We start from the raw sequence: 23,813 nt of genomic DNA, 5'->3' as shown, positions 1-23,813 counted from the left end.
ATTCACATACATTAAAGAGTAATCATTACTATTATAAATATAACTTAGGATAGTAAGCTACAAAGGAAATAGGAGACACACATATCTGTGTTTCCTGTCCAGGCAATTGCTGTGACTTCCCTCAATATTAATATTTTCAATTTCCTTATTAGGGAAAATACAGGGTGGAATAGCTCTAGTACTTACAGCTGGAGTCAGTGTATACTAACGCTAACTCCACCACAAGTGAAATATTATTACTGAAGGGTAATTATTGGTGTTCCGATGATCTAGGATACATCAGAATGTTGAAGGAATGCTTCACCTCAACATTTGCTAAGCAGTCTCAACAATGGACTGTGAAAGGATACACAGAGTATGTTGGAAATTCATACTACTGTATTATTATATACTGTAGTTTTCTAACTGCTGTATTGTTATACTGCAGGAATACTGGCTACTGTATTGTCTTATACTGTAGTTCTGCCGGTATGCTACCAGGTTAGGCTAGTAACTGGCGGTACTAGCCGACAGAGAGAGATAAAGAATGGAGAGAAGGACTACCGTCTTATTATAGTTTAGTACAATAATTAGGGTTGTAGGGACTACTGTCTCTACTGCCTTCTTTCCAGAATGAGGATTCAAATGGAAGGGGAGAGAATGTCTTGATTCTAGCTTCCATCCAGCCACAATTTCTGTTGCCGGTTTCATGCCAGTTACAGGGTTTGTGGATGGCAGTCCCAGGGAGGACTGAAGAATACTCAAAGTTGTAATGGGTCTCCCACCGGCAGCTGTCAGGGCCAGCACAACCTTTCCCGGAGCATTGCTTCCATTAGGGAGAAGGTCGAAGCGGCAACCTAACAGCCTTTGTAGGAGCCCGGCTGGTATTGTAGTCAGCCCGGCAAGCGCGGTGATTGTACAATACCGGCCACAGGGATCGTGACGGAAAGGACAGAAGGGTAAGGAAAAGGGTCTTATATTTTGCATAGAAAGAAGGCAGCAGGTATGCCTCCTACTTTCGGCTGCAAATCAAGGAAACATAGTTTCCTAAGGCTGCGCCGTCTTGGGCGGCAGAAGAATAACGATTCCCTAGCCTGAGACATTGCCAGATGTAAGACATGTCTTCTAGTCCACAAGGGAGAGAGGTGGCGGCAATTGTACTACCCACTTTCGGTTGTGGATTAGGGAAGCTGAGCTTCTGATGTCGGCAACGGTGTAACCGGCAGGGGAATGACTAATCCCCCATCGGTAGCGTTGCCGGCAACAAGACCAAATACCCTGAGTTACTGTCGTATTTCAAAGCAGGGATACTCACCGGCAAAGAGGATCGACAGAGAACACTATCTCAGTCAAGCCGGAGTACACTGCTCTATGGCAAGACGAAAGATAGGGTTGTCGCTTGGGCTGGAGGCACTCAGGGGGAAGGAAGGGTTTAGGGTTTATCCTCATTTCTCTAAAAGAGAAGAGTATCGAATTATAATAGTAATTCCAGGAGATATTTATTTCTTCGATTGAATTAATAAAACGATACGAGAGGTTAAACGGGGATAACGTTATCAAAGTATACTAAAACGCGTTAGGCTAGCCTAACTCGAGTCAGGATCTCGGCTACGCTAGTATCACCGAGGCCCTATCGTATACGATTGAAACGTTTTATCAGAAGAGGAAATATTACATGTGTAAATCTTATCTATCACTAGTATAATTTGCCTAAATAGCTAGAAATTCTTTATAGCTAAATACCCGAAACGTCGTACTACTAACTAAATAAAGCATTTATGGCGTACGACAGCGGTCCCAAAATGGCCGCCTCTGGTGCTGGCTCTGCTCCACTTAACACACCTAAATTATGCTAATCTAACTGTGAGAAGGGAGCCAAAAATTATACACAGGAAAGATTAAATACTCAACTTTCCAGAGGATGAAGATGCTGGAGATTGCATTGTAATATTCCTTGAAATCAGTAACAACACCGAGAGCAACGTGGGAGAACACCATGCTTAATTGGCTACTATTAAAGGAAATAGTTACACCATAGTAGTACTGGGAGGGGATCCACCGGGTAACCTTGATAACGGCTCCCTTCAATTTCGCCACTCTTCCCCCTCAAAGCGAAAACTCTATTCAGGGTGAAGATTGCCATGTGTCGTATCAAGAAATACGTCCCTTGATATTATGCGATATCCTTAAAATATATATTAAGGATACTCGCGCCAGGAGTTAGAACTCTGGAAACCTGTGGTTAATTCTCTGGGAGTATCACTGTAGCCAAATATCCCTTGGAAAGCTGCCTAAAGGAACCTTCCACCAGGACGACATGGCTGAGCCCAAAAATGATATCATAACAGAAACATGCTGTGTTAACTAGCTAAAAAATACACTAAGATCTCAATTATTAAGCCATTTTAGACTTGTGATGATAATGTTGCGGTAAAAACATTAGTATCAAAGCCCTGTAAGAAAGGCCATGAAATCATGGAATAAGGGGATAAATGAAGACCGGGGTCCAATGGGAGTTGGCACATAAAAACACACAAGGCAAAAAAGAATATATAGGGCTCATTTTACATCTACCCCTTGGAAGTGAAATAATCTAAAACAGTAATCATGATGAAGATGATACCCATAAATCTCAATGTTACAATTTGGATGAAAACAAAATTTCTAAAACACAAAAGCAATGAAATGCTTACACCAACAAGATGCCAACAATTACTTTATACATATCTTAAAAGTATGGTAATGCTTACCTCACCAGTAGCATTGGCATTTAGGTATACCCGTAATATTTCTGAAATATTGTTATGTGTGATATCTGCCCTATTCAAAGTCTGAGCCAGTATTGTTGTATGTCTTTGGGCCGAAGGAATTCCCGGATCTTCAATGGCACATACTAAAAGGTGTGAAAGGACACTCAGGAGTTCTTCCTCACTCTCTGTGTCATTCAGAAGAGCCAATTGCAAACTCTGTATAGATGGTAGTGATTCCATATCTATGGGAAAGGAAAAATAATACTTCAGAATCCAGTGACTATTTTCAATTCCAATGTAAAATGTCACATAATATTAAAAGTTCAAATTTTCATGTAAAAATAATGGAAAATATTACATGGGCAATCTATTTTTAAAGGTATCACAAACAAGCTGCTAATTATATCAAACAATTAACAATATGCATCATAGACTAACAATAAACTGTAGTGTCTTTTGACAAATCTATCAATTCACATGATATCTAAGTAAGAAGATTGCTGATGCCAATACCATGATATCTAAGTAAGAAGATTGCTGATGCCATAGTCTTATAATGCCCAGTTGAATTTTAAATTTATAGTTTGGAGGATTTGCTTTATTTTTCAACAAGATTATTTTCAAATACTGTATTGATAAATAAATATGAATGCAAAAATAAAAATTATTTTTGATTAATTCAGAAAATTTGTTTTGTTTCAATTACTCAAGAAAGATGGTGTCTAAATTTTCTTGCGTTCAAATTTCTAAAAATACTGTACAGTATTGTATATCCTATAACTGGAAATTCACAATGAATTCTAGGCACTCATCTGTGTAAAACTATTTTTTTTTCTTCCTTGGAGGAAACTCTTTTCAAGTGCCCAGAACCCATGATCAGTAAGAATTTGACTTTTCCAAAGTAAATATTACTCCACTACAGTAATTATTAAAAATTCATAATAATCAAGTTTTGAAACTGAAACAAAAGTTGAAAGTATGTGTACAATACAATAAAGGTTTAAAGACTGCTCATGAATGGCAGAGGCAAGGCACAGTGACATTGCATTATCAAGCAGAAAAATGCCCTAGAGACTGACCATATATACATATGATCAGTGCCCAAGCTCCCTCTCCACCCAAGCTAGGACCAAGGAGTTGCTGGTGACTCAGCAGATAGACCTGTAGGCTTCCCCAAAACCAACCATCCTTAGATCACAAGGATGATGAGGTTACAACGACCAAAGAAACTACCGAGTTTGAGCATGACTCGCACCCTAGTCTGGCATTCACCAGTAAGGGACATTACCACATCAGCCACTACAACCCTGGGATATATTAATTCTGAACTATTAAAATATTTTATTAACCAAATATTATTTTTTTTCAATCCATAAGGTCTACTGTATAGGCTACTAATGTTGCATGATTTCCCATGTTTGTGTAACAAAACTTAATATCAGTCTTATAAACAGTGGAAAGGAAAAGTTCCTAATTTGAAATAACAATTCAAATAAATGTAATGCCATTAGTATCAATATACAACTGAATAAAATGCTATACTGTATTTAGTAAAATGTACAAAAATTAGAAAAAAAAAAATACAGTACTTAAAATTACTTAACTACATACTACAGTATATCAAAAGTTTGTCTCCTGTAAATGTGCATTAATTTTCTTTATAAAAATATTCAGTAAAAAACAATTAAGGTTTAACATTTTTCAGGTAACAAAACTAAAACTGTATTGTAAACCGTAAATACTATTATCAATTATGCTAAACGGGTAATATAGTACTGTAGTATGGTACTTTAATTCACATCCAAATACATGAACCCTATATTTTTCTAATAGGATTATCGTGTTTTAAGAATATCTGACCATTATTGTTGATGCAAATCTTTCGTTTTTGTGATTCCCCATCCACTTAGATCTAACTAAAATGAGGGGATCCAATGCGATACCTAGGTTTTTAAGGGGAAAACTCTAAATGAGTGTATTATATCTATCATAAAATGCCAATATGAATACATCACACAACATCCAATTGGAACAATATATAATTCCTATGTCATTGATAAAAATCTAGCCAATAAGTACAAAACACAAAAAATATAGCAAGAATAATTACTTGGAGGTTGCAATCTAACCTTAACTAGTCTAGTTTGCTAGGTACTACCTGACTGGAGGTTATGCTACCTTGGATCTATCAAACCTGATCTAAATTTACATACGTCAGTAAAAACACATGGACATGTTCTACACTCTACCTGGTATGCTACAAGGCTGAAAGTGATCATGATTATAAGAAACAGACTTTCAATAATAAAAATTGTTATTTTTATACTCACTTGGTGGTCATATTCCTACTTCGACATTTACCAACACCTTTTTTTAAAAAAAATTTGAAAATTTCCCACATTATTTCCTTCCTATTAACACATGCCTCTGGTAAAGTAATGAGACATGGCAGCAGTTAATGCCAATACAATATCTCAGTCTAAAGGTTGAAACTATTCCCTATCCTGTTGACATCACAAGTCAGTGGGGAGAGGGTAAGCATGTATATAAACTTCACAGTACTGTATTATAAAAATTGCAAATTCTATTATTAAATTTCCATTTATTTCTAAGAATCTCTCATGATGTTCATATTGCTAATTCCCACACTCTGCTGAAGCTGGGACACCAGTGAAGGAAAGAGATAGATCATTTATAGAATAAAAATATGATAAAATATTGAAATTCTATAGTCAACTGGTCTAGATTGATGGTAAAAAAAATATATTTCAAAATAGTTTGAAATAAAGAACTCCAGAATTTTTTCTAAAATATTTGAAATTCAGGACTTAGGATTGTTTCTAAATGATATCTTATTTCTAATTAGCTATCTATATAACCACAGAACCACGTAAATAAAACTGGAATATTTGTAACATACGATAATTACAAATCAACCAAAATCAAAAAGGTTATAGAATACATCAACAGTAGCCACTATGGGACCTAAGCCCAGCAATCTTGATAAGTAAAACTGGATTCTTCAAGACAAATTTTAACAAACACCTATCTAGTACACCAGTCAGCTGCCACTAGAACTCTTTCAAAAGAAAAATTTCTGCAGAAATTGAGGGAAGGAGTGGTACTTCCAATACCATGAACCTTAAACTTCATGGTTTTTACTGGATTTAGATCCAATTCTAGTGGTGCGGATAACTTCAAAATAATAAGGGAAACTTGTAAATGGTAACACGAGCATGAAACTTGGCATAATGATTCTTCTTGACCTTCTGTCTCATCATCAACCTCCAGCCACAAAAATTTTGCCCTTTTTCAAGATGGGCGGCAGGTTTTCAAAATAGCTTCTTGTGGATATCTGTATGTTGACATTTAATTGGTTAATTACCTTAATATTCCTAAGTCAATCTCACTTTTTGTTAAAATATTGAAAGCAAGCCTTTACATACTCAGCATACATAATTTTCTGCCTAGAAATATCCAAGACGGCTGTAACTACTGTATATAAAGCATGTCTGCCAAAAACCCAAAAATTGATACTATACTCAATTTCACAAACAAGGTAAAACATCAGGTAATATACAGATTTAGGGTAACCAGCATGATCAGCTTATCTTTTTTAAGTTAGAAATCATTTAGACCCCACTTAATTCATGTTCATCTCCATTCAAAAAATTGATAATTAGCTAAATGTAACAGTGTAAGTGTAGTGTCAGTGCTCTACCATGGCACACTATTTGATACTAAAGCTGTGAGACTTTGTATGGTGTTCAGAGCTAGCTAATGGTAGACATTTGTCATTAGTTTTCCGAATGTTGTTTAGCTAGCCTCAGTTCAATGTTGAACAGCCACACCTAAATTGACAGGATGCGTCACCGCAGAGTATAGCCAATCTAAAGATGGGGCTTTAGTCTTCTAGAAGGTATACAGATTACATGGGAATTAAATAGAATTAAATGAATGATTGGGCTAAGGAGAGGAATATGATATATCTGAGCCTAGTTGTCTCCCATATCTCAAAGTGCATACTTTATATGTTGTATAGATAGTAAAAGGATAAACCTTCGGCCTATAGAACAAAAGCAATGGCGGAACAATCTTGGAAATTGACGTCATTCCTGAAGGAAGATAGTATGACTAACTGGAAGCTTTATTGCTTTATACCGAGGACATACGTGAAAGACTAGTGGATGCATCTGGAGTTGATTATGTTACCCTTGCTTCACGGAAGAATGAGGGACCAACACTCCTGACGGACAAGAGATGTCCAAGACAAGCATTACGTAATATGAAGTCTTCATTTAATCCCAAAAGGCTTGATGAGGGCAATGGAATTCTGAAAACCTTTGAAAATAACAATCCTACACAGCATGAATCACGTATACTGAAGTTCAAAACCAGGAAAAGGAAGCCATTGTGTAAGACAAAAGATGATGCCTCATCAGCAAAATTCACACATTGTATAGTAGTCAGAATGCAGGTGAAGATGATGCAGAAGAATCTGAGACTGAGATAGAAGGATTCTGCTTTACTTATGACAGACATGCACCAATCAAAGATTCACAGCTTGCCAGGTTATTGACATTACACGTAAAGCTGCAATGATGTGCCATCAACCCACTACATGAGAAACTTCTGGCTAAGCTTAGTACTGGATGTATATATGATTCCCAGGACCATGTGTATCACCCATCTTGTCTAACAAGCATGTACAACTGGTAAAGAGCCTGGCCTAATTCCCAGAATATTGGAGATGATTATGTGCAGTACAGAAAAGAGACGTATCGCTACTTTGCTGAGCTTGAGATGTATGAAGCAGTTGACTACAGATGTGAGCTGCTAATTTACAAAGGTAGAACTTTAAAATTTGTACAAAAAAAAAAAAAAAAAGACTGGAACCACTAAATGTTGATGCTCCTTTGTTCACTGAATTTGGTTGAAAAAAACAGATATAGTATGAAAGTAATGGGCCAAGAACACTAACTTAGAAATACCAGATACTGTATTGCATTTCTATACCCACAATGATGGCCATCAACAATGATTTTGCAATCTATTACATAAAAATTCAATAATAATGCAAGGAATTGAGAAACACGAGATTGCTTAAGAACGCTAACTTTTATCCAGTGGCGGGATAGGATCCAGACTACCAACTCAGCCTTCTTCCTCGCAATATAGTTCACTAAAAGAGTAACTAGGATTGTGAGAATGCAAGGGTTTAGCAGCAGAAGATTCTAAAGTAAATTAAGAATCTGAGGCATAGAGAAGGGATCTTCACTGTTTAAGGCTCTGTAAAAATTCAGAACCCATACAGAATTATAGAGTAATACCACCAAACATGACTTGAGATGTTAGGTTACGGTTAGTAGTCGAACAAGTAAATCAGAATTACTGCCTTTGAAAGAAGACTTACAAGCCTTCTGAGATTAACAAAGGAAGCTATTACATAAAGAGCTTTCAAGTTCATCATTATAAAAACTTAGGTGGTTAAATGCTGTATTAAAGAACAGTGCTGGTATATCATCATTGTTATCTTCCCTGCACTAACCAACTAGCCTAATCATCTCTGAATTTCTCTCCTTGACTGAAAACAAAGCTCATTTGCACTCTGAACTTGAAAATGACAAATTTGGAGATAATTTGTACTTTTCCCTAACTAATACAAACTGGAGTTATTTGTTTTATCTCTTGGCAAAGCTGGAAGGTAGCCATTAGACTTAAAGCGCGAGGTGGCAACCCTGCCTAACAGCTTGAGTGGGCAGGCCGGGGCTTGGCTAGGTACCGCCACCTCTATACATACTCTCACAGTTGTGAGCTACATCACTTTTGATTGCAAGCAGGACTTGTGGGGGACAGTTGATGGCAGGCCAATTTATATAAATAACTCCAAGTTTGTATCAGTTAAGGAAAAATACAAACTATCTCCGAATTTGTAATTTGTTCCCATACTAACAAAACTTCCATTATTTATTTGGATGACTCACTCTTAGGTGGGTGGTAGTCCTAAGTCTGGCATGGACATTGACCAAGTTTTAACTAGTACAGTGTATGACTGTGGTCTAGGGAAAACTTAACACCTCGCAAAAATATACAGAGTATAATAACGGCCTGAGCAATTCAATGTAATGAGAGTTTGTTGTCTTGTATAAACACATTTTGAGTTCATATAGGAAAAAGCAAGACATTTCCTATTACGTACCTCACAGAAAACAATGGGGACGTGGACAGTGATAATTACCTGCAGAGCTTGAAACCACCTTGCAGAGGGACCTGTGGTGCAGTACCCCATGGGAGGGGAAGATGAAGAAAGGAAAAGACAGACATACTCTCATTCATCCCAGTCCTAACCTGGGTAACCGATGCCCTCAACCAACTGCTACTTGTCCATCAAGGAGCCTGAAGTATTCTTAAATCAGTTGTTGAGCAGCCACTACAGGATCAATAGTAAAAGTATCGAGCCTCCTGTGGATTACGTCTTTTAGGTAATGGGCTGTGAAGGTAGCTTGTCTCTTTCACACACCCGCTTGTAGTACTTGCAACACAGAAAAGCTGCATTTAAATTCCAAGGACGTACCAATGCCCCTGAAATAATGAGCTCTAGGTCGTTGAGTTGGAGGAGAATCAGGAGCCAAGGCTCTTGTGATCACCTGACGAATCCAGGAGACAGCGTTCTTAATGATCCTCCTCTTTACTCTACCTGGGCTAACAAACAGAGGTATTAGTCGGGGCCGTGTTGCTGCAGTGCGTTTAATATAGTATTTCAAACTCCTCACTGGGCATAGTAACAACTGATCTGGGTCATTGGTTACAGAACGAAGACTCGCAATCTGAAAGGGCCCGAATCTAGGATCCAGTGCCCCAGGATTTTGAGTTATAGTAATAGACTCAGGGACGAAGCTGAGTGCCACATACCCCATCCCCTTGAATGGGCGATGTCATACAAGAGGCCATGAAGTTCACTGACTCTCTTTGTCAAGGCTAAAGCGAGCAGGAACGCAATCTTCAAAGTGAGGTTTCGGTCAATAGCACGGCGTAAAGGTTTGTAGGGAGGTCCTTTTGAGGAACTCAAGACGCAAACCACGTTCCACAGAGGAGGCCTAATCTTTGACAGAGGGCAAGTGATTTCAACTCAGTATGAGTAAAGAAAGCTCTAATGAGGAGGAAATGACAACTCCTTTCAGCTTAAAGGCGAGGCTCAAGGCTGAGCGATAACCTTTCACCACCGAGACGGAAAGAAGCTTTTCCTCCGGACGGTATACAAGGAACTCCGCTATTACTGGTATAGTGGCATCGAGAGAAGAGATATTCCTTCCACAACACCAACCTCACAAGACACTCCATTTTACCTGGTAGACTGAGTTCGAGGACTTACGCAAGTAACAGGTCATTCTTTCCGCAACTTGTCGTCAAAAGCCCTACTGAGAGAGGAGACGCTGGATAGTCTACAGGCGTGAAGTCAAGCAACCGCACTGTTCTGTGAAAGATGTTCGCGTGTGGTTGTTTGAGCAGATCTGGTCGTGGAAGAAGCTCTCTCGGTAGATCTACTAAAAGTTGCAGGAGGTCTGGAAACCACTCTGCATGATGCCATAGCAAAGCTACAAGGGTTATCATTAGATCTTTGGATGCTCTGGTATTGTTGAGCAGTCTTCTCATCAGAAAAAACAGGAGAAAGGCGTACACATCGATGCTGTCCATTCGGGGAACCCCACAAAGTCAGGACTTTGTTGGCTATCTGATGATTCAAAGACCATTAGGAGCCTACTATCCGAGTCTCTCTGCTCATACTGTCGGTGTGCACTTTCCTCTTGCCTGAAATGATGTGAGCTGATAGACACCGAATGTTCTTTTGACCATCTGAGGATGTTTACTGCAAGACAGCATAGAGGCTGCAAAAAGGGTACGCCTTGTTTGTTTATGTAAGCCACTACTGTGGTGTTGTCGCGTATCCACACCACAGAGAAATCTACCAGCAACTGTTGGAACTGATGAAGAGCTAGGTATGCTGGTACCTTTCTGACTCTGACCAAAGGCTGGAGATCGTGTGATGCAGCAAGTGAGCCCCTCACCCTTCTTTTGATGCAGCTGGGAAGAGCATCAAATCTGGAGGAGGGACGAGAAGGTCCTGACCTCTGCGTCATCCACCAATTCAAGGGCATCAACTGATCCTGATTAATGGGAACTCAAGTGTCCGGTTGATCTGAGTGTTGGTTTCACACGGACGTTAGTTGCCATTGCAGGGATCTTATCCTGAGGCAGCCGTTTGGAACCAGACAGAGAAGAGAAGTTAGGTGACCTAACAGACTACACCAATGAGAGGCTGGAAGAATTTCTTTTCCGAGGAAGGGTGAAGCCACTTCTCTGTCTCTGTACTCTTTCGTCTCATGGGAAGACTTTCTGTTGGACAGTGTCTATTATCATACTGAGGTATACAAGTCTTCAGAAGGTAGCAGTGATGACTTTTCGAGATTTATCAGGACCCCAGATCCTGGGAACTTAAGAGGCATGTCTCGGTAACGAAGGAGGGTCGTCTCCGAGTCTGCCAGGATTAGCCATTCGTCCAGGTATCTGAGGAGACGAATGCTGTTCAAGTGAGCCCAAGGTGACATTTGGGCGAACACTGGTAAAGACCTGAGGAGCTGCCGCAAGACCAACTCATAGAACCTTGAACTGATATCACTTGATCTCATGTATGAACCTTAGATACTTCCTTGAAGACGGAGGCATTGGGATCTGGAAGTATGCGTCCTTTAGATCCAATTTGCACATGAAGTTTCTAGGTCAAACCGCCTGAATGACCGTGTCTGTCGTCTCCATTCTAAGCCGAGTCTGTTGCACAAACTTATTCAGAGAGAAGGGATCGATGACTGGTCTCCAGAGCCCAGTAGCCCTTTTCACTAGAACAAATCAACTGTAAAAGCCTGAGGACCCCTCCGCATCCTCTTGGAGAGCGCCCTTCTGCAGCATGGTCTGGACTTTGGCCCTGAGGGCCACAGCTCCTTTGTAGATCCCTTCACAGAGAAGCTTAGATGCACTGGATCCCAAGTCAGAGGAGGGAAAGATTGAATGAATGGGACACAATACCATAGAGAGATCACTTCAACCGTCCAGGGATCTGCCCCGTGGAACTGCCACCTCTGCCACAGGGGCTGCAAGCATCCTACCCCAGGTGGTAGGTGAAGAGGAATGCTATTCCTAGTGGGAGTGACCACCTCGGCCAATACTCTTTCCTCCCTTCTTTCCTCTGAAAGACTTGTTCCCTTTCTGGCCTTTGGACTGAAAGGGCCGCTTAGACACCTTAGTAGATCTCAGGACCTACAAAGGTGTCTAAGCAGACCTTGAGGTTGAAGGATGAGAAGAAGGTGCTTGCTGACTATGAAAAGACTGGGTAGGTCTACCATAGGGCCTCAATGTCATGGCCCTATGGAGGAGAGAATCGTTTGATGATTTCCTCCATCATTTAGCAGCCCTTTCTATCTCCTCTGGAACGAAGAGAGAAGACCCCTCAAGGGTGGAATTCCTCAACCAGGAGACTTCCACCTTCGGCAATTGATTGTGGAATTTCCCTATGACGTTATCCCTTCTCTTGAGTATAGCGTTCACCCACAAGTTGACGACGTGGTGGGATAAGAACTCAAGAGTTTGGGTACCCGACAAAAGGAAAGACTCCAAAGTCTTCCTGGCCAACTCATTAGAAAGGTCATGGAAGCGTACCATGAAGCCCAACGATCCTAGCCATAGGTCAAGCCATGAAGCCGCGTACTTCACGCCTCTCTCTATGTTAAGGAGTTCGACTGCCAAGAGGGAGGCCCTCAGAGAGGAGAGGGTTTGAGCCAGAAGACCCGTTGTTAGAGACTCTACTGAAGGGTCGAGGAACATGGTGGAATGTGGTTCCCCATTATCTCAAAGTACTTCCTTTGAAGGACAAAAAGGAAGTGGCAGGGACCAAGTGGAAGAACCTGCCCTCAAGAAACTAGAAGTTCCGCTATCTGAGCGATAGCTTTCATTTTGCCGGCCATCAAGCCTTTAGACCAGGGCAAAGCTACACTAGTTCTATGAGGCCTCTGGGTCTCGAACATTTCATCAGGAACCCTATCCTTACCCTCCTGGGTGGTGGTGCCAAAAGTTGACAGCCTATTGATGGCCCTCATGTAAGAGAGGACCTGCCAAAAGGTGTAATCTGACTCTCATCTCTCTTGCTCAGAGAGAAAGTTCAGACTAGCTGCCTTTGGAAGATTTTCCTAATCTGTATCCAAGGCATCTTCCACCTCCAGGCTCACATCCAGTGCTTGGGGTAGGTCAGGGTCGTCAATGGTGTCGACAGACGGACCTGCCACAGGGGACCTTCTGTGTGCCTCAGCCAAACGAGCTTCCCTTGCAGCAGCGTTCTTAGGTTTCATCTTAGTGCCCTCAGACACCCTTCGCACAGGAAGTTCCTCCACGATGTTAGGAGGTGAAACTTGCGAGGACTTCAAGACACCGGCAGCCTAAGCTTTGACAGTGGGAGCTGAAGGCTCTTCCTCAGGAGGAGTTAAGTTATCAGACGCTGGTCCTGAAGCACTACCTTAATTTCTTGAGGGTTGAAGGGATGGACAGCTATCTCCCTCGGCGAAACAATGTCCCTACTCGTCCTAGGGTGGATGAAGTCGGCGTGAGGTGGTGTTACACCTCTCATCCTTCTCTTCTGCCTCTTAGTCATGGTTTCCCTTGCCTTAACCGCAGTAAAAGGCAGGTTGGCCATGTAAGAGTCAGATGAAAGATGACCCTTGGCACGATATCGAGATGAATGTGATCTCCGTGCCTTGTCCGACGCTGGTCTCCTGCTAGGTCGAGACTCCAAAGAGACGAACTTGAAGAGGACTCCAAAGGAATCCTTGGGGTAGCTGTGACTGGAGCAGTAGGAGGCTGTGGCGGTGGAGGAGCCACACCCAGACACTTTTGCAGGGTAGAGAGGAAGGTGCTTACTCATACAGGAAGCTCAGAGTTTAAGCAAGCCATGGGCTTCCCTTGGAGGTCCAGGAAGAGAATGTCCCTTAGGGGGAGCTCTAGAGGGAGCATGCGTCGATGTAGGGGAGAGTCTCTGCTGCAGAGGAACATGAACATGTTCCTTCAATGGATGAGAAGGACGATCCGGACTAATAGGGACATTAGCGATCCTATTAGGAGCCTCCTAAAACACTCTGGAAAGAGTAGAGGCCTGCCATAGGAGGTGGTAGAAGCCGAAGGTGTTGGTACCACACTTGCTCGTGGTTCTGAAACCTCTGCACGTGAACTGCTTACGGAAATCGCTGATTTGCAAGCAAAATCGTGAGTTTCGTGCGACAACGGGTGCGATTCACGAGCAGAAGTGCTCACAATGGGAGCACTAGGAGCCATACTGGATGAGGAAAGTATAACACATACCTGCTGCGGCAAAAAAGCACCTCCGCCTGACAAAGTCGGTAGAAAGGGCCTCTGAGTAGAGGAACCCTAAGCATTGGAGACCGCATCACATCAGGACGGCCTTCCGAGCATTGCATAGGCGAACGATTTGCCAAAACACCCCAGGCGGTAGAAGGCACTCAAGGTTTAGCTGGACGCTTGTCTGATCAGTCTCATGATCAGGTTCAGTACGAGGTCGTTTAGGAGAAGGACGGGTTGAGGCGTGTGCAGACGATTTTTCGAAAAACAATTATTCAAAAAACTTTTTTCGAAAACCAATTATTCAAAAACAGTTGTTCAAATGTGGATTTGTTCGAATTTACAATTGATCGAATTACAAGATATTCAAATAGGAAATTTTTCTAAATTTATGTTCTTCGAATCCATAGCATACTTTACTTAACCATAAAGAAGAATATGATTAATATCAATTAAAGAATATTTTAAGTTTATTAGTTTTATTTACATATCTTTGCACATTTATGTCAAATAAAACATTCTTTTAAAACAATTAAAAATCATTATTAATATAAAAAAGGAAATCAGACACTTTATTACATCCTTAGATTATGGGCTACTGTACAAAGATACCTTATCTCGTCTTGATATTCTTCAAAGTTGTCTACTAGTTTCTTGAGACGTCTTGCACTTTCTTTATATTTCCGGGTACTTCTTTCACATTCTTCACCTCTTTTTGATTTTACTGTTTCAATTTCATTGAGAGATTATTCTCTTTCAAGCGCGTCAATGACTTTCTATAATGATGAGTGAGCAGCGCCGACTTGCAGAGAAAATGCTCGATGCCAACCCGCAATCGAATTATTTGTCTTTGGGAGATTATTCTTAACTCTTTCAAAGCAAGACCAAATATTTATACCAAACAAAGGTGAACGACGAGCATTTCATTTACTACCGGAAGTAATTCGGGTGAAGATAACTCCTGTTCTACTAAATTTTCAAAAGTTTCATGTATAGTATAAAGTTGTTTCGGGACAGTTTTGACAGTACCTTAGCTGAACAAATTCCGACACAAAGTTAAAACATCAAGATTTACGGATGTGGAAAATATTAATATTCTCACTTCCTCCAGACAGGAGTCAAAAAGAAGAAAATCTTCATTCTTGAAAGTCTTCATATATCCGACTGAAAACACTATATCCTTCCTATAATTGGGTGTAAAGAGTCCACAATTTCCTTGCGAGCGAACTTTTCTAATTGAGAGCTTAATACTGTTTACAATTGGCAATCCTTGAGCTCCAGATTCACTAATATCCGACGATGCATTTGAAATCATATAATGATGGGAGTCACGTGTACCATTTGCATCCTTCAACTTTTCCTTACATTTTCACACTTCTATTTCAGCTGGATTGCCTGAATGATTACAATATGTTCTTTAGATATAGAAACATCTTTTAGCGTTATAGCACGACATTTACAGTAATTTGAAAACTTATGGCACTTCCATGTTTTATCTTGTATTTGCTTGTCTTTAACTAATAAATGTCCGTTCTCTACTAATATGAGCTTTTCTTTTTCACTCTTAACGAACTCAGCTTCGATTTTATTTTCATTTTATTTTATAAATGTATTCAAGAAAAACCATCAAATTGAGTTGCTTCACATGTAACTACTCATTCGATTATTAATGTTTATTTTCAAAACCAGGATTTGTTTACGGTTATTTTTTTTTTATACAAATGTATTTAAAAGACAAAACAATGCAATTGAGTTGTTTCTCACATAACTACTCATTTGCTTATAAACCAGGAATATCATATATTCTTACTCTTACTCAACAAGTGGCTGTAACTCACAGATTCGAACAATATTAATTTCGAAAAATTGCTTATTCGAATATCTTGTAATTCGATCAGTGGCAAATCCAAACACATACACATTCGAACAATTGTTTTTGAATAGTTGCTTTTCTTTAACAAAAAAAAAAAAGCTTTTCAAACAATTGTCTTTCGAATAATTGTTTTTCTAAAAATCGTCAGCAAATCGGGCTGAGGGGCTACGCGCTGATGGACTGTGTCAACACCTACCTCTACCTCTAGACGAGAAACATCTAGACCTTGACGTGAATGTACTGTTCATGAACGGGAGCATCTAGCTCTTATTGGAGAACGGTGTGAACGCCATGAATATCTAGCTCACGAACGTGAGCGTTAGCCTCGCGAACGTGAATGTCGTTCTCGTGAACGGCACTCTCCCGAGCGTGAGCGTTGCCCTCGTGAACTGGAACTTCGTCCTACTGCTCTAGATCGTCGAGATCAACAACGTAAGCGTTTGGACTAAGGTCTAGACTGGAATTCTCGTGATCATGCAGAGCGCGACCACGAGACTTCTCCTCGTGAAATGGAATGCCTCTGAGGAAAGCGCTCAGATCGATGGTCTCGTGAGCGTGAAGATCTAGAGCAAGAACGCCTTCCAGAAGAAGAGCGTTCGGATTGTGATGACCTACGATCGAGATGATCTTCCGATTGTAGCAAAAGACAATCAGGAAAAAGAATGTCCCAAAAGGACGAGAAGATGGAGAGGCTCGTCCTTGCGCGCTGCTAGTGGGAGGAGTACCGATCACTAGAAGATAATCACCTACAGCCAAAGAGTTCCTGTGGGAAGAAACAGAAGGCTGGAGGTTACAAGACAACAAGGTCCCAGGATGGTGAGAAGAGTTGTCGTCAGCAGGAGACCGTTGAATGGGCGAACGCGAGCAATCACCTCGTCCACGCGTGGAAAGTCCAGTAAAGGGCGACAGATGGACTTCGCAAAGCTCCAAAGCCTGAGATGTTGAAGGCTCTGGAGAAGGGTCTTTTCTGGCACTGCGCTGAAAGAGACGAACAAGTTCTTCCTTCAAAGGGAGTGCAGAAGCCCCTATGTTGGCCATAACTGCAACACATCTGCAAGGGAAAATGGCTACCCGACGGCTGGAGGTGAAGTTGCTCCTCTAGGGGAAGCAACTACACCCCCGTTACCCCGGGGTTGCCAAGGAGTTAGTCAGTCTGCACTCCTGCTCAATCGTCCCTCAGAAGAGCGCAAATGAGAAGGAGCTTTAGAAAGAGATTTCGAGGTGCAAGAAGAACGCGCTTTCCTCACCCCTGAGGGAGAAAGATTCCATTTAGCCTTCTTTCTGCGCTGACCAAATTTCTCCCATTGGGAGGCAGGCCACTCCCTACACTCTGCACAGGGCTAACCCTGCTCGCATGTATGCCCTCTACACGAAAGACACAGAAACTACGAGTCGGTATCCAGCGATGACATGGAGGTTCCGCCTGCAGCACCCTCGCGCCCAGGACAGGATCTAATGAAGGCGATCCGAAGAAAGCACGCACACCTGAGAAGAAAAAGAAATTAAAGATGCCCAATGACAGCCTTGGGAGGAGAGAGAGAGGAGACGTCCACTCTCTACCAAGCCAAAAGAAAACGTGATGTGATGTAGCTCACAGCTGTGAGAGTACATATAAGAGGTAGCTGGGTACCACCCAGCACCCCCCCCCCGGGCCTACCTACTCAAGCAGTTAGGCAGGGTTGCCAACTTGCCCTTTACGAGTAATGACTACCTTCCAGCTTCGCTGAAAGATAATCCAAATAAATAATGGAAGGTTTGTTAGTATGGGAACAAAGAACTTTTCCATGAAAAGAACAGTGAGGCGTTTGCACACCTCACAAAGGTTATTCAAATCACAGTACTGTCCTTGTGCAGTAAGAGCTAACAAATCCAGAGAAAGACATCTTAAAACACACTAAAACATATCGCAATCTGGAGCCGGGAGAACGGATAGTTGTCCAACCAATGTAACACCAGTGTCTCATTACTTTATTAGAGGCAAGTGTCCATTAAAAGGAGAGATGGAAAATTTCAAAAATTTTACAGGTAAATGTTGATAAACCGAACTTCAAGAGATGAAGCAATATGGCCATTGGAGAGGTCTTAAAAATACTACAAAATACTTGTTATAAGTATTAAACAAATTTACTTTACAGTGTTTCAATAAAATTAACTAAGCATACATTATCAAACATACTTAAAAAAAGTCATATGACATACCAAATCCTAAGGTTTCTCCAAAGTTATGTAAGAATTCAAACACCATTAGGATATTCCCAAATGCCTCAGGTGGAAGTCGCAGGCCTTCCAGACGAGCAACTTCCGGTAACGGTACATGATCAGTCAACTCCATATCTTCCTTCACTTCCTTCAGTAAGAGATTAAGTTCTCGGGCTTGTAATCTCTCTTCTCGTTTCCTAAATTAAGATTATCACAGATTAATAACCTGAATAAATAACATGCTTAGATTTCACAAGCCCACCATAAACATGGCCTATGAATTTCTTTTTCCGCTCACTGTGAATAAAGTCACTGCAAGCACACGGTATTTTGTTTTGAAATTACTTTGTTGTATTGTATATTACTCGGTTGTATTGCATACTTTAGTCTTCTAATCCGTGAAAAATATTTACCTTTCTCGTGTTGCACGTTTCTCTTCCTTCATTTCTTCTCTTCTTCTTTCCCTGTCCTCATGACGTTTTCTTGCTTCAATGGCTCGGACCAAAACCCCATGATATCTCCGCCTCTCCCGCTCCTAGTTTGTTAAAGGACAATAAATAATGGCTGGACAAGAGCAGTGTGTGATATCAAAGCAAAAGCTATGATAGGCTCAAAATGACAGCAAAGAAAATGAGAAAAAACTGACAAAGCTAAATGCATATCATCACAGCAGTTATCAAAAGTAGCTTATACCTACAAATCTTATTCAGAAAAGTGAGCCTTGTTGTTGTCAATATACTCTTAAAAATCTATAAAAAAGGCAAGCAAAAATTAATTAACCTTGCAATAAAAGTCAATAGTAGTGCTAAAAATATAAAATTAAATTTAAGCTATTTCCTTATGTTTAAATAGATCTGAAAGCATAGAACTCCAAAAAATCATGCTACAATCTGCAAACGATGAATATGACATGAAAAATATTTATGCACCATGATAGTTGAAAATTAGATATAGATATTATAAACACCAATGTCCAGAAATCATACAGTAACCACACCACAAGGAAATTACACACCACTTTGAATATCCAAGGAAGGTATAGCTTTTCTACTAATGAAAAATGTTCACTCTAAACATACTTTTAAGTGGTTTCCAGCAAATTACAGATATTGCATACATACATGCAAGAAAGCTAAAATTTTGTATTAATAAGAAAGATTCATTTGAAATTTACTTTTCAGTGGATTAAAAAAAATGCCAGATCTTGTATTTTCAGCAAGGAATAAGTTGTACAAAACTCTTTTGGGAATTGGGGTTAAAACTTATTTGCTTTCTTTTATAGGTGTTTTTTAAGAAAGTTAACTATTCTCTCTAGCAAATATATACTTAATATAACTCTTGTATGTTTCACAAAAAAGTAAATTAACTGTAAAATAAAACTTTTGAATGCAAATCATCTTGAAGTGAATTATATAAATAGCATCAAATCTCTGCAATGAATTATATAAATTGCATCAAATCATCTTGAAGTGGATGATACACATTGCATAAAAAAGACAGGCTACTTTCAAAGTCGCTGTTAAGCTGTACCCACACTGGCAGCAATTTGGCAGGTGCTGGCCTGACCAGAATATAAAAAATACATGCTATATTTAGGAGGAAACTCAGAGCATAAGTGTCTCCTATCTAATTATTCTAAGAAGGACTTGTAAAGTCAGTGAAATATTTAGTATTCATATCAAATGATTTTAAACAAAAGATTGCTTTAATTTATATACAATGTAAAACAAATGTGGGTGTTGTTATATGTAAGCCAGTGCCAAGAGCATACAACTGCCAACATTTTTGCATTTACATACATTTTTCCTTAGCCTGATAAGGGGCAATATTAGTCTTATAACTTTTGTGGTAAGTACTGCAATGCAAGATTTTATGGTGATGGAAGTTTAATGTTAACAAAATCCAAGTGAAAAGCAATTAATGAAATATTAACCACAAGCAAGTAACTAATCATATTTAAAGTTTCAAATATCTAACATGTATTATCGAATGCAGTTTGCTCTCTATAAAATCAGAAAGCCTATACTGTACAGTATGAAATAATGATTCATAAATAAATCAATAAATTTAAGTTTTATACATAAATACTGTATATGAAAATTTTACTTAACACTATACTGCAATTAAGAACCCAACATTGCATAAAATGATCTAGAATTATCATCAAGGGCATCAAAAGTATGAGTTAAATAATATCATCTTGCATACAACTCAAAGGCTTGCACACTATCCAGTTATTGCCTGCCACCGCTGTGCGTCTGAAGACAGCCAGCTCTTAACTTCAAAAGCATAAAACGACTCAAGCCTGTACCAGACGAATCACCTCATGTGTTGAACTAGCTTTGGGCAAGACTAAATAAATTTTGTTAATACTTTTAGGTAATGCATTTCCAAGCAAAATGTGTCTAACAGATTACAAAACCAATCCATGTCTTCATTGCTTAACAATTGAGAAAGAGAGAGACTTAAATATATTTCAAAAACTACAAGAATATTAATTTGCATAATTACCATGAGGCAAACTTACCTGACTTAAAAAAAACAAAAATACAAAGAGAGAGAGAGAGAGAGAGAGAGAGAGAGAGAGAGAGAGAGAGAGAGAGAGAGAGAGAGAGAGAGAGAGAGAGAGAGAGAGAGAGAGAGATTTATATTAAAGCAAAAACATGCAAGCATGAACACAATTGTCTGCAGAAATCTAATACAATGGATAAATCATATCAAACAGAAATTTCTTTTCATCAAATCAGAAAATCATCACAACTGCACACTACTAATGAATCACAAAAGTTGCTTTCAGTAGCCCTATATACAAGTTTAAAATTCTCAGCTCAGAAACTACATAAAGAATTGAAAATCTGCTTCATTTATCAATCAAACATGATAGTTCTTAATATGCCAATTTCCTCAACAAGCATAATTTTCTAGATGATCAGTACCTATAAAACATTTTACAGCAACAATAAATATCCTAAACCTATAAAAATCCTTTACTGCAATTTTACTACAATGTATTAATGTCAACATAGTGTAATCATGCCTCTTGATTATTTCCTATATAATTTGAAACTTGCTTGTTACATTTCATTATAAAATCATATTAACAAGCATCTTTAACAAACCACGAGGTATAGACTCTGTTCAATCCCTCACCTGAACCTTAAAAATTCCCTTCTTTCAGATTATATGATAAAAAGGGCATTCATCTACTACTTTCAATAAAAAATAACAGCAATACAAGTAAACTGAGCAAGAAATGAGGAAGTGATGTATAAATAATCAAGGCTTACTTATGTTTGCAAACTTAAAACCAATTTTGCCTTTTTTCTTTATAAAAGCTAACCGTCCTGCTCCTGCTTTCTCCTTAACCAGCATAAAGAATCACGATAGGAATAACAAATGTACAAATTTGCATGATATCATTTTGATTAGTTTAATGTTTCAAATGCAATGTAGAGAGCAACAATTAAGCAATCACTTTATATTCTATCATGCTAAAAGTAATATTAGGTTCTTAACTCTCAACATGATGCAGAGATTTGATGTTTCATCATATAAGGGTCCAAGACATAACATAAAAAGTGATTTTATGAATTTTAAAGACAAAAAATATTTTATATGAATTATTCACTAATTCCCATGTAATTCATTCATTTCCTTTCTTCACTGGGCTATATTTCCTGTTGGAGCCCTTGGGTGTATAGCATCCTGTTTTTCCAAATAGGGTTGTAACGTAGCTATCAATAATCATTATAAACAAAAGTATATTTTCTTCCCCCATTTATAAAACAAACCAACAACCTCTGGACCAGATAGTTGTGTCAAGTACAGTACACATTATAAATGAGCTCTGATTCTAAATCCAAAACAATCTACTTATTAGAGCAAAAGAAATACATCCTGCATAATTGTACATAATTTGGGGAAAATCAATCCAGAATTCAATTAATTAATAAATGAACAAAATCCATGACCTATCAGATCACAAAGGATATATAAATGTATATTTATTTATTTTTTTTGCCATTCTAAGAAACTGATCATACTACAGTTTCATCTTTAATCTCATAAAGAGGGCCAATAAAATTTGTTCTGAATTTGAATGTAAAACTAGAGAATTTGAAGAGACCAAAGAAAATGAATGAGTATTTAGCTAAGGATGAATGAATATTTAGCAACACAACTTGTATCAAAAGAATGTTTTAATGATACTGCAAAACTTTATCTAAATACAAGAAATTCTGAACAAGTGCCTAAATCTCATTTATTTTATGAAAGTATCTTTTGAAACAACTGGATATTTTTATATTATTAATGCAAAAATAAACCTGGAGAGTAACAATGTTCGATAAAACCTTTACATTTTTATTAGCACTTTTAACCAAGCAATATAGAATGAAACATGAAAATTGTACAAGGCTTTTACCAACAGGATTATAAAGACTATGTAGAATAACAGCAGTACTTTCTAATAACATTTCAACTTCAAAAACTATCCTCCAAAAGGATATACAAACTATTTGTTATAACTTCTTAAAATACTGCTTATTGTTTCATGTAAATTTTCACACTTTTATTGTTTACTATTCAAGGATATAGAGCAATTGTTCAGAATCTAGTTGCTTCCTCTAAGTTATAAAATATCATCACCTTCAAATAACTTTAAAAAAAGATTGACTGTGCTAATATTGTAGTTAAAACTACTTCAGCCCTTAAATAAAGTATAATAGGATATGTATTCAATTACATCTAATGATGTATATAGATATATATGCGTGTGTTTATGTATTCAGTTACACTTTGATAAATTATATATATATATATATATATATATATATAATATATATATATATAATATATATATATATATATACATATATATATATATATATATATATATATATATACATATATATATATATATAAATAGTATATCCTTAAAAATGTTCCTAAATGAAATTTTTCTTATAATACTTTTTATATCTTGCAGAGTTTTTGTTCTTGAAACTCATCTTAATCTGACAATCATGTCATATTTTTCTGAGATACTGTATTTATTCAGTCCTGCTTCTTTTTCCTTGATGGAAAGGCATGTGCACGTCTGTAATAAAATTAGTAACTTGTGCAAAATATAATGGAATTTATCTGCATGTTACAATATGAAGCAGTTGGTGATTTAATATTATACAACCATCACTTTCCTTTTGAAACAAACAAACATGTTTCAAGAACTGTTCTTCGAGAAAGAAAAAAAAATTGTTAGTACCTAGACTATTTGGCATAAACAATAATTTTTTTGCACAGGTATTGAAATGTTTTATATCTTGGTGTTATAAGTGTACTTCACAGGACACATCCCATTTCTCCAACACAGGAATTAATACACCCTGTACTGTTTTACCCTATCGTAATCCAATATTTTCATTTGAGGATATACTGTATAAGCATTAGTGTTATTTTTAATAAATTATTTTCACTTTTACTATAATGTTAAACTTTGACTTTATTACAAAGTTGAATTAACCCTAACAGGCTGGAGGAAAAGGATTAGTTTTATTAATGGAGTTCATTCATTGAATTTCATTCTGTAAAAGTTCAATATTTGAGTAAATAAATAG

The 23,813-nt window shown here is 38.4% G+C and overlaps 1 protein-coding gene across 1 annotated transcript in view; it reads right to left on the bottom strand.

Annotated features, from left to right (window-relative positions):
- Positions 1-23,813, bottom strand: part of tou (toutatis) — a 510,442-nt gene that overhangs the window by 162,096 nt on the left and 324,533 nt on the right. Inside the window, exons 23-25 of the mRNA XM_068348421.1 lie at positions 18,612-18,733; positions 18,199-18,395; positions 2,730-2,971 (exon numbers count right to left, since the gene is read on the bottom strand). Coding sequence (XP_068204522.1) covers positions 2,730-2,971; positions 18,199-18,395; positions 18,612-18,733 — 561 coding nt within the window. The remainder of the gene's footprint in view (positions 1-2,729; positions 2,972-18,198; positions 18,396-18,611; positions 18,734-23,813) is intronic.

Source organism: Palaemon carinicauda, chromosome 2 (assembly GCF_036898095.1).
Source record: "Palaemon carinicauda isolate YSFRI2023 chromosome 2, ASM3689809v2, whole genome shotgun sequence".
Lineage (NCBI taxonomy): Eukaryota > Metazoa > Arthropoda > Malacostraca > Decapoda > Palaemonidae > Palaemon > Palaemon carinicauda.
This window is presented reverse-complemented; position numbering and strand designations above follow the sequence as displayed.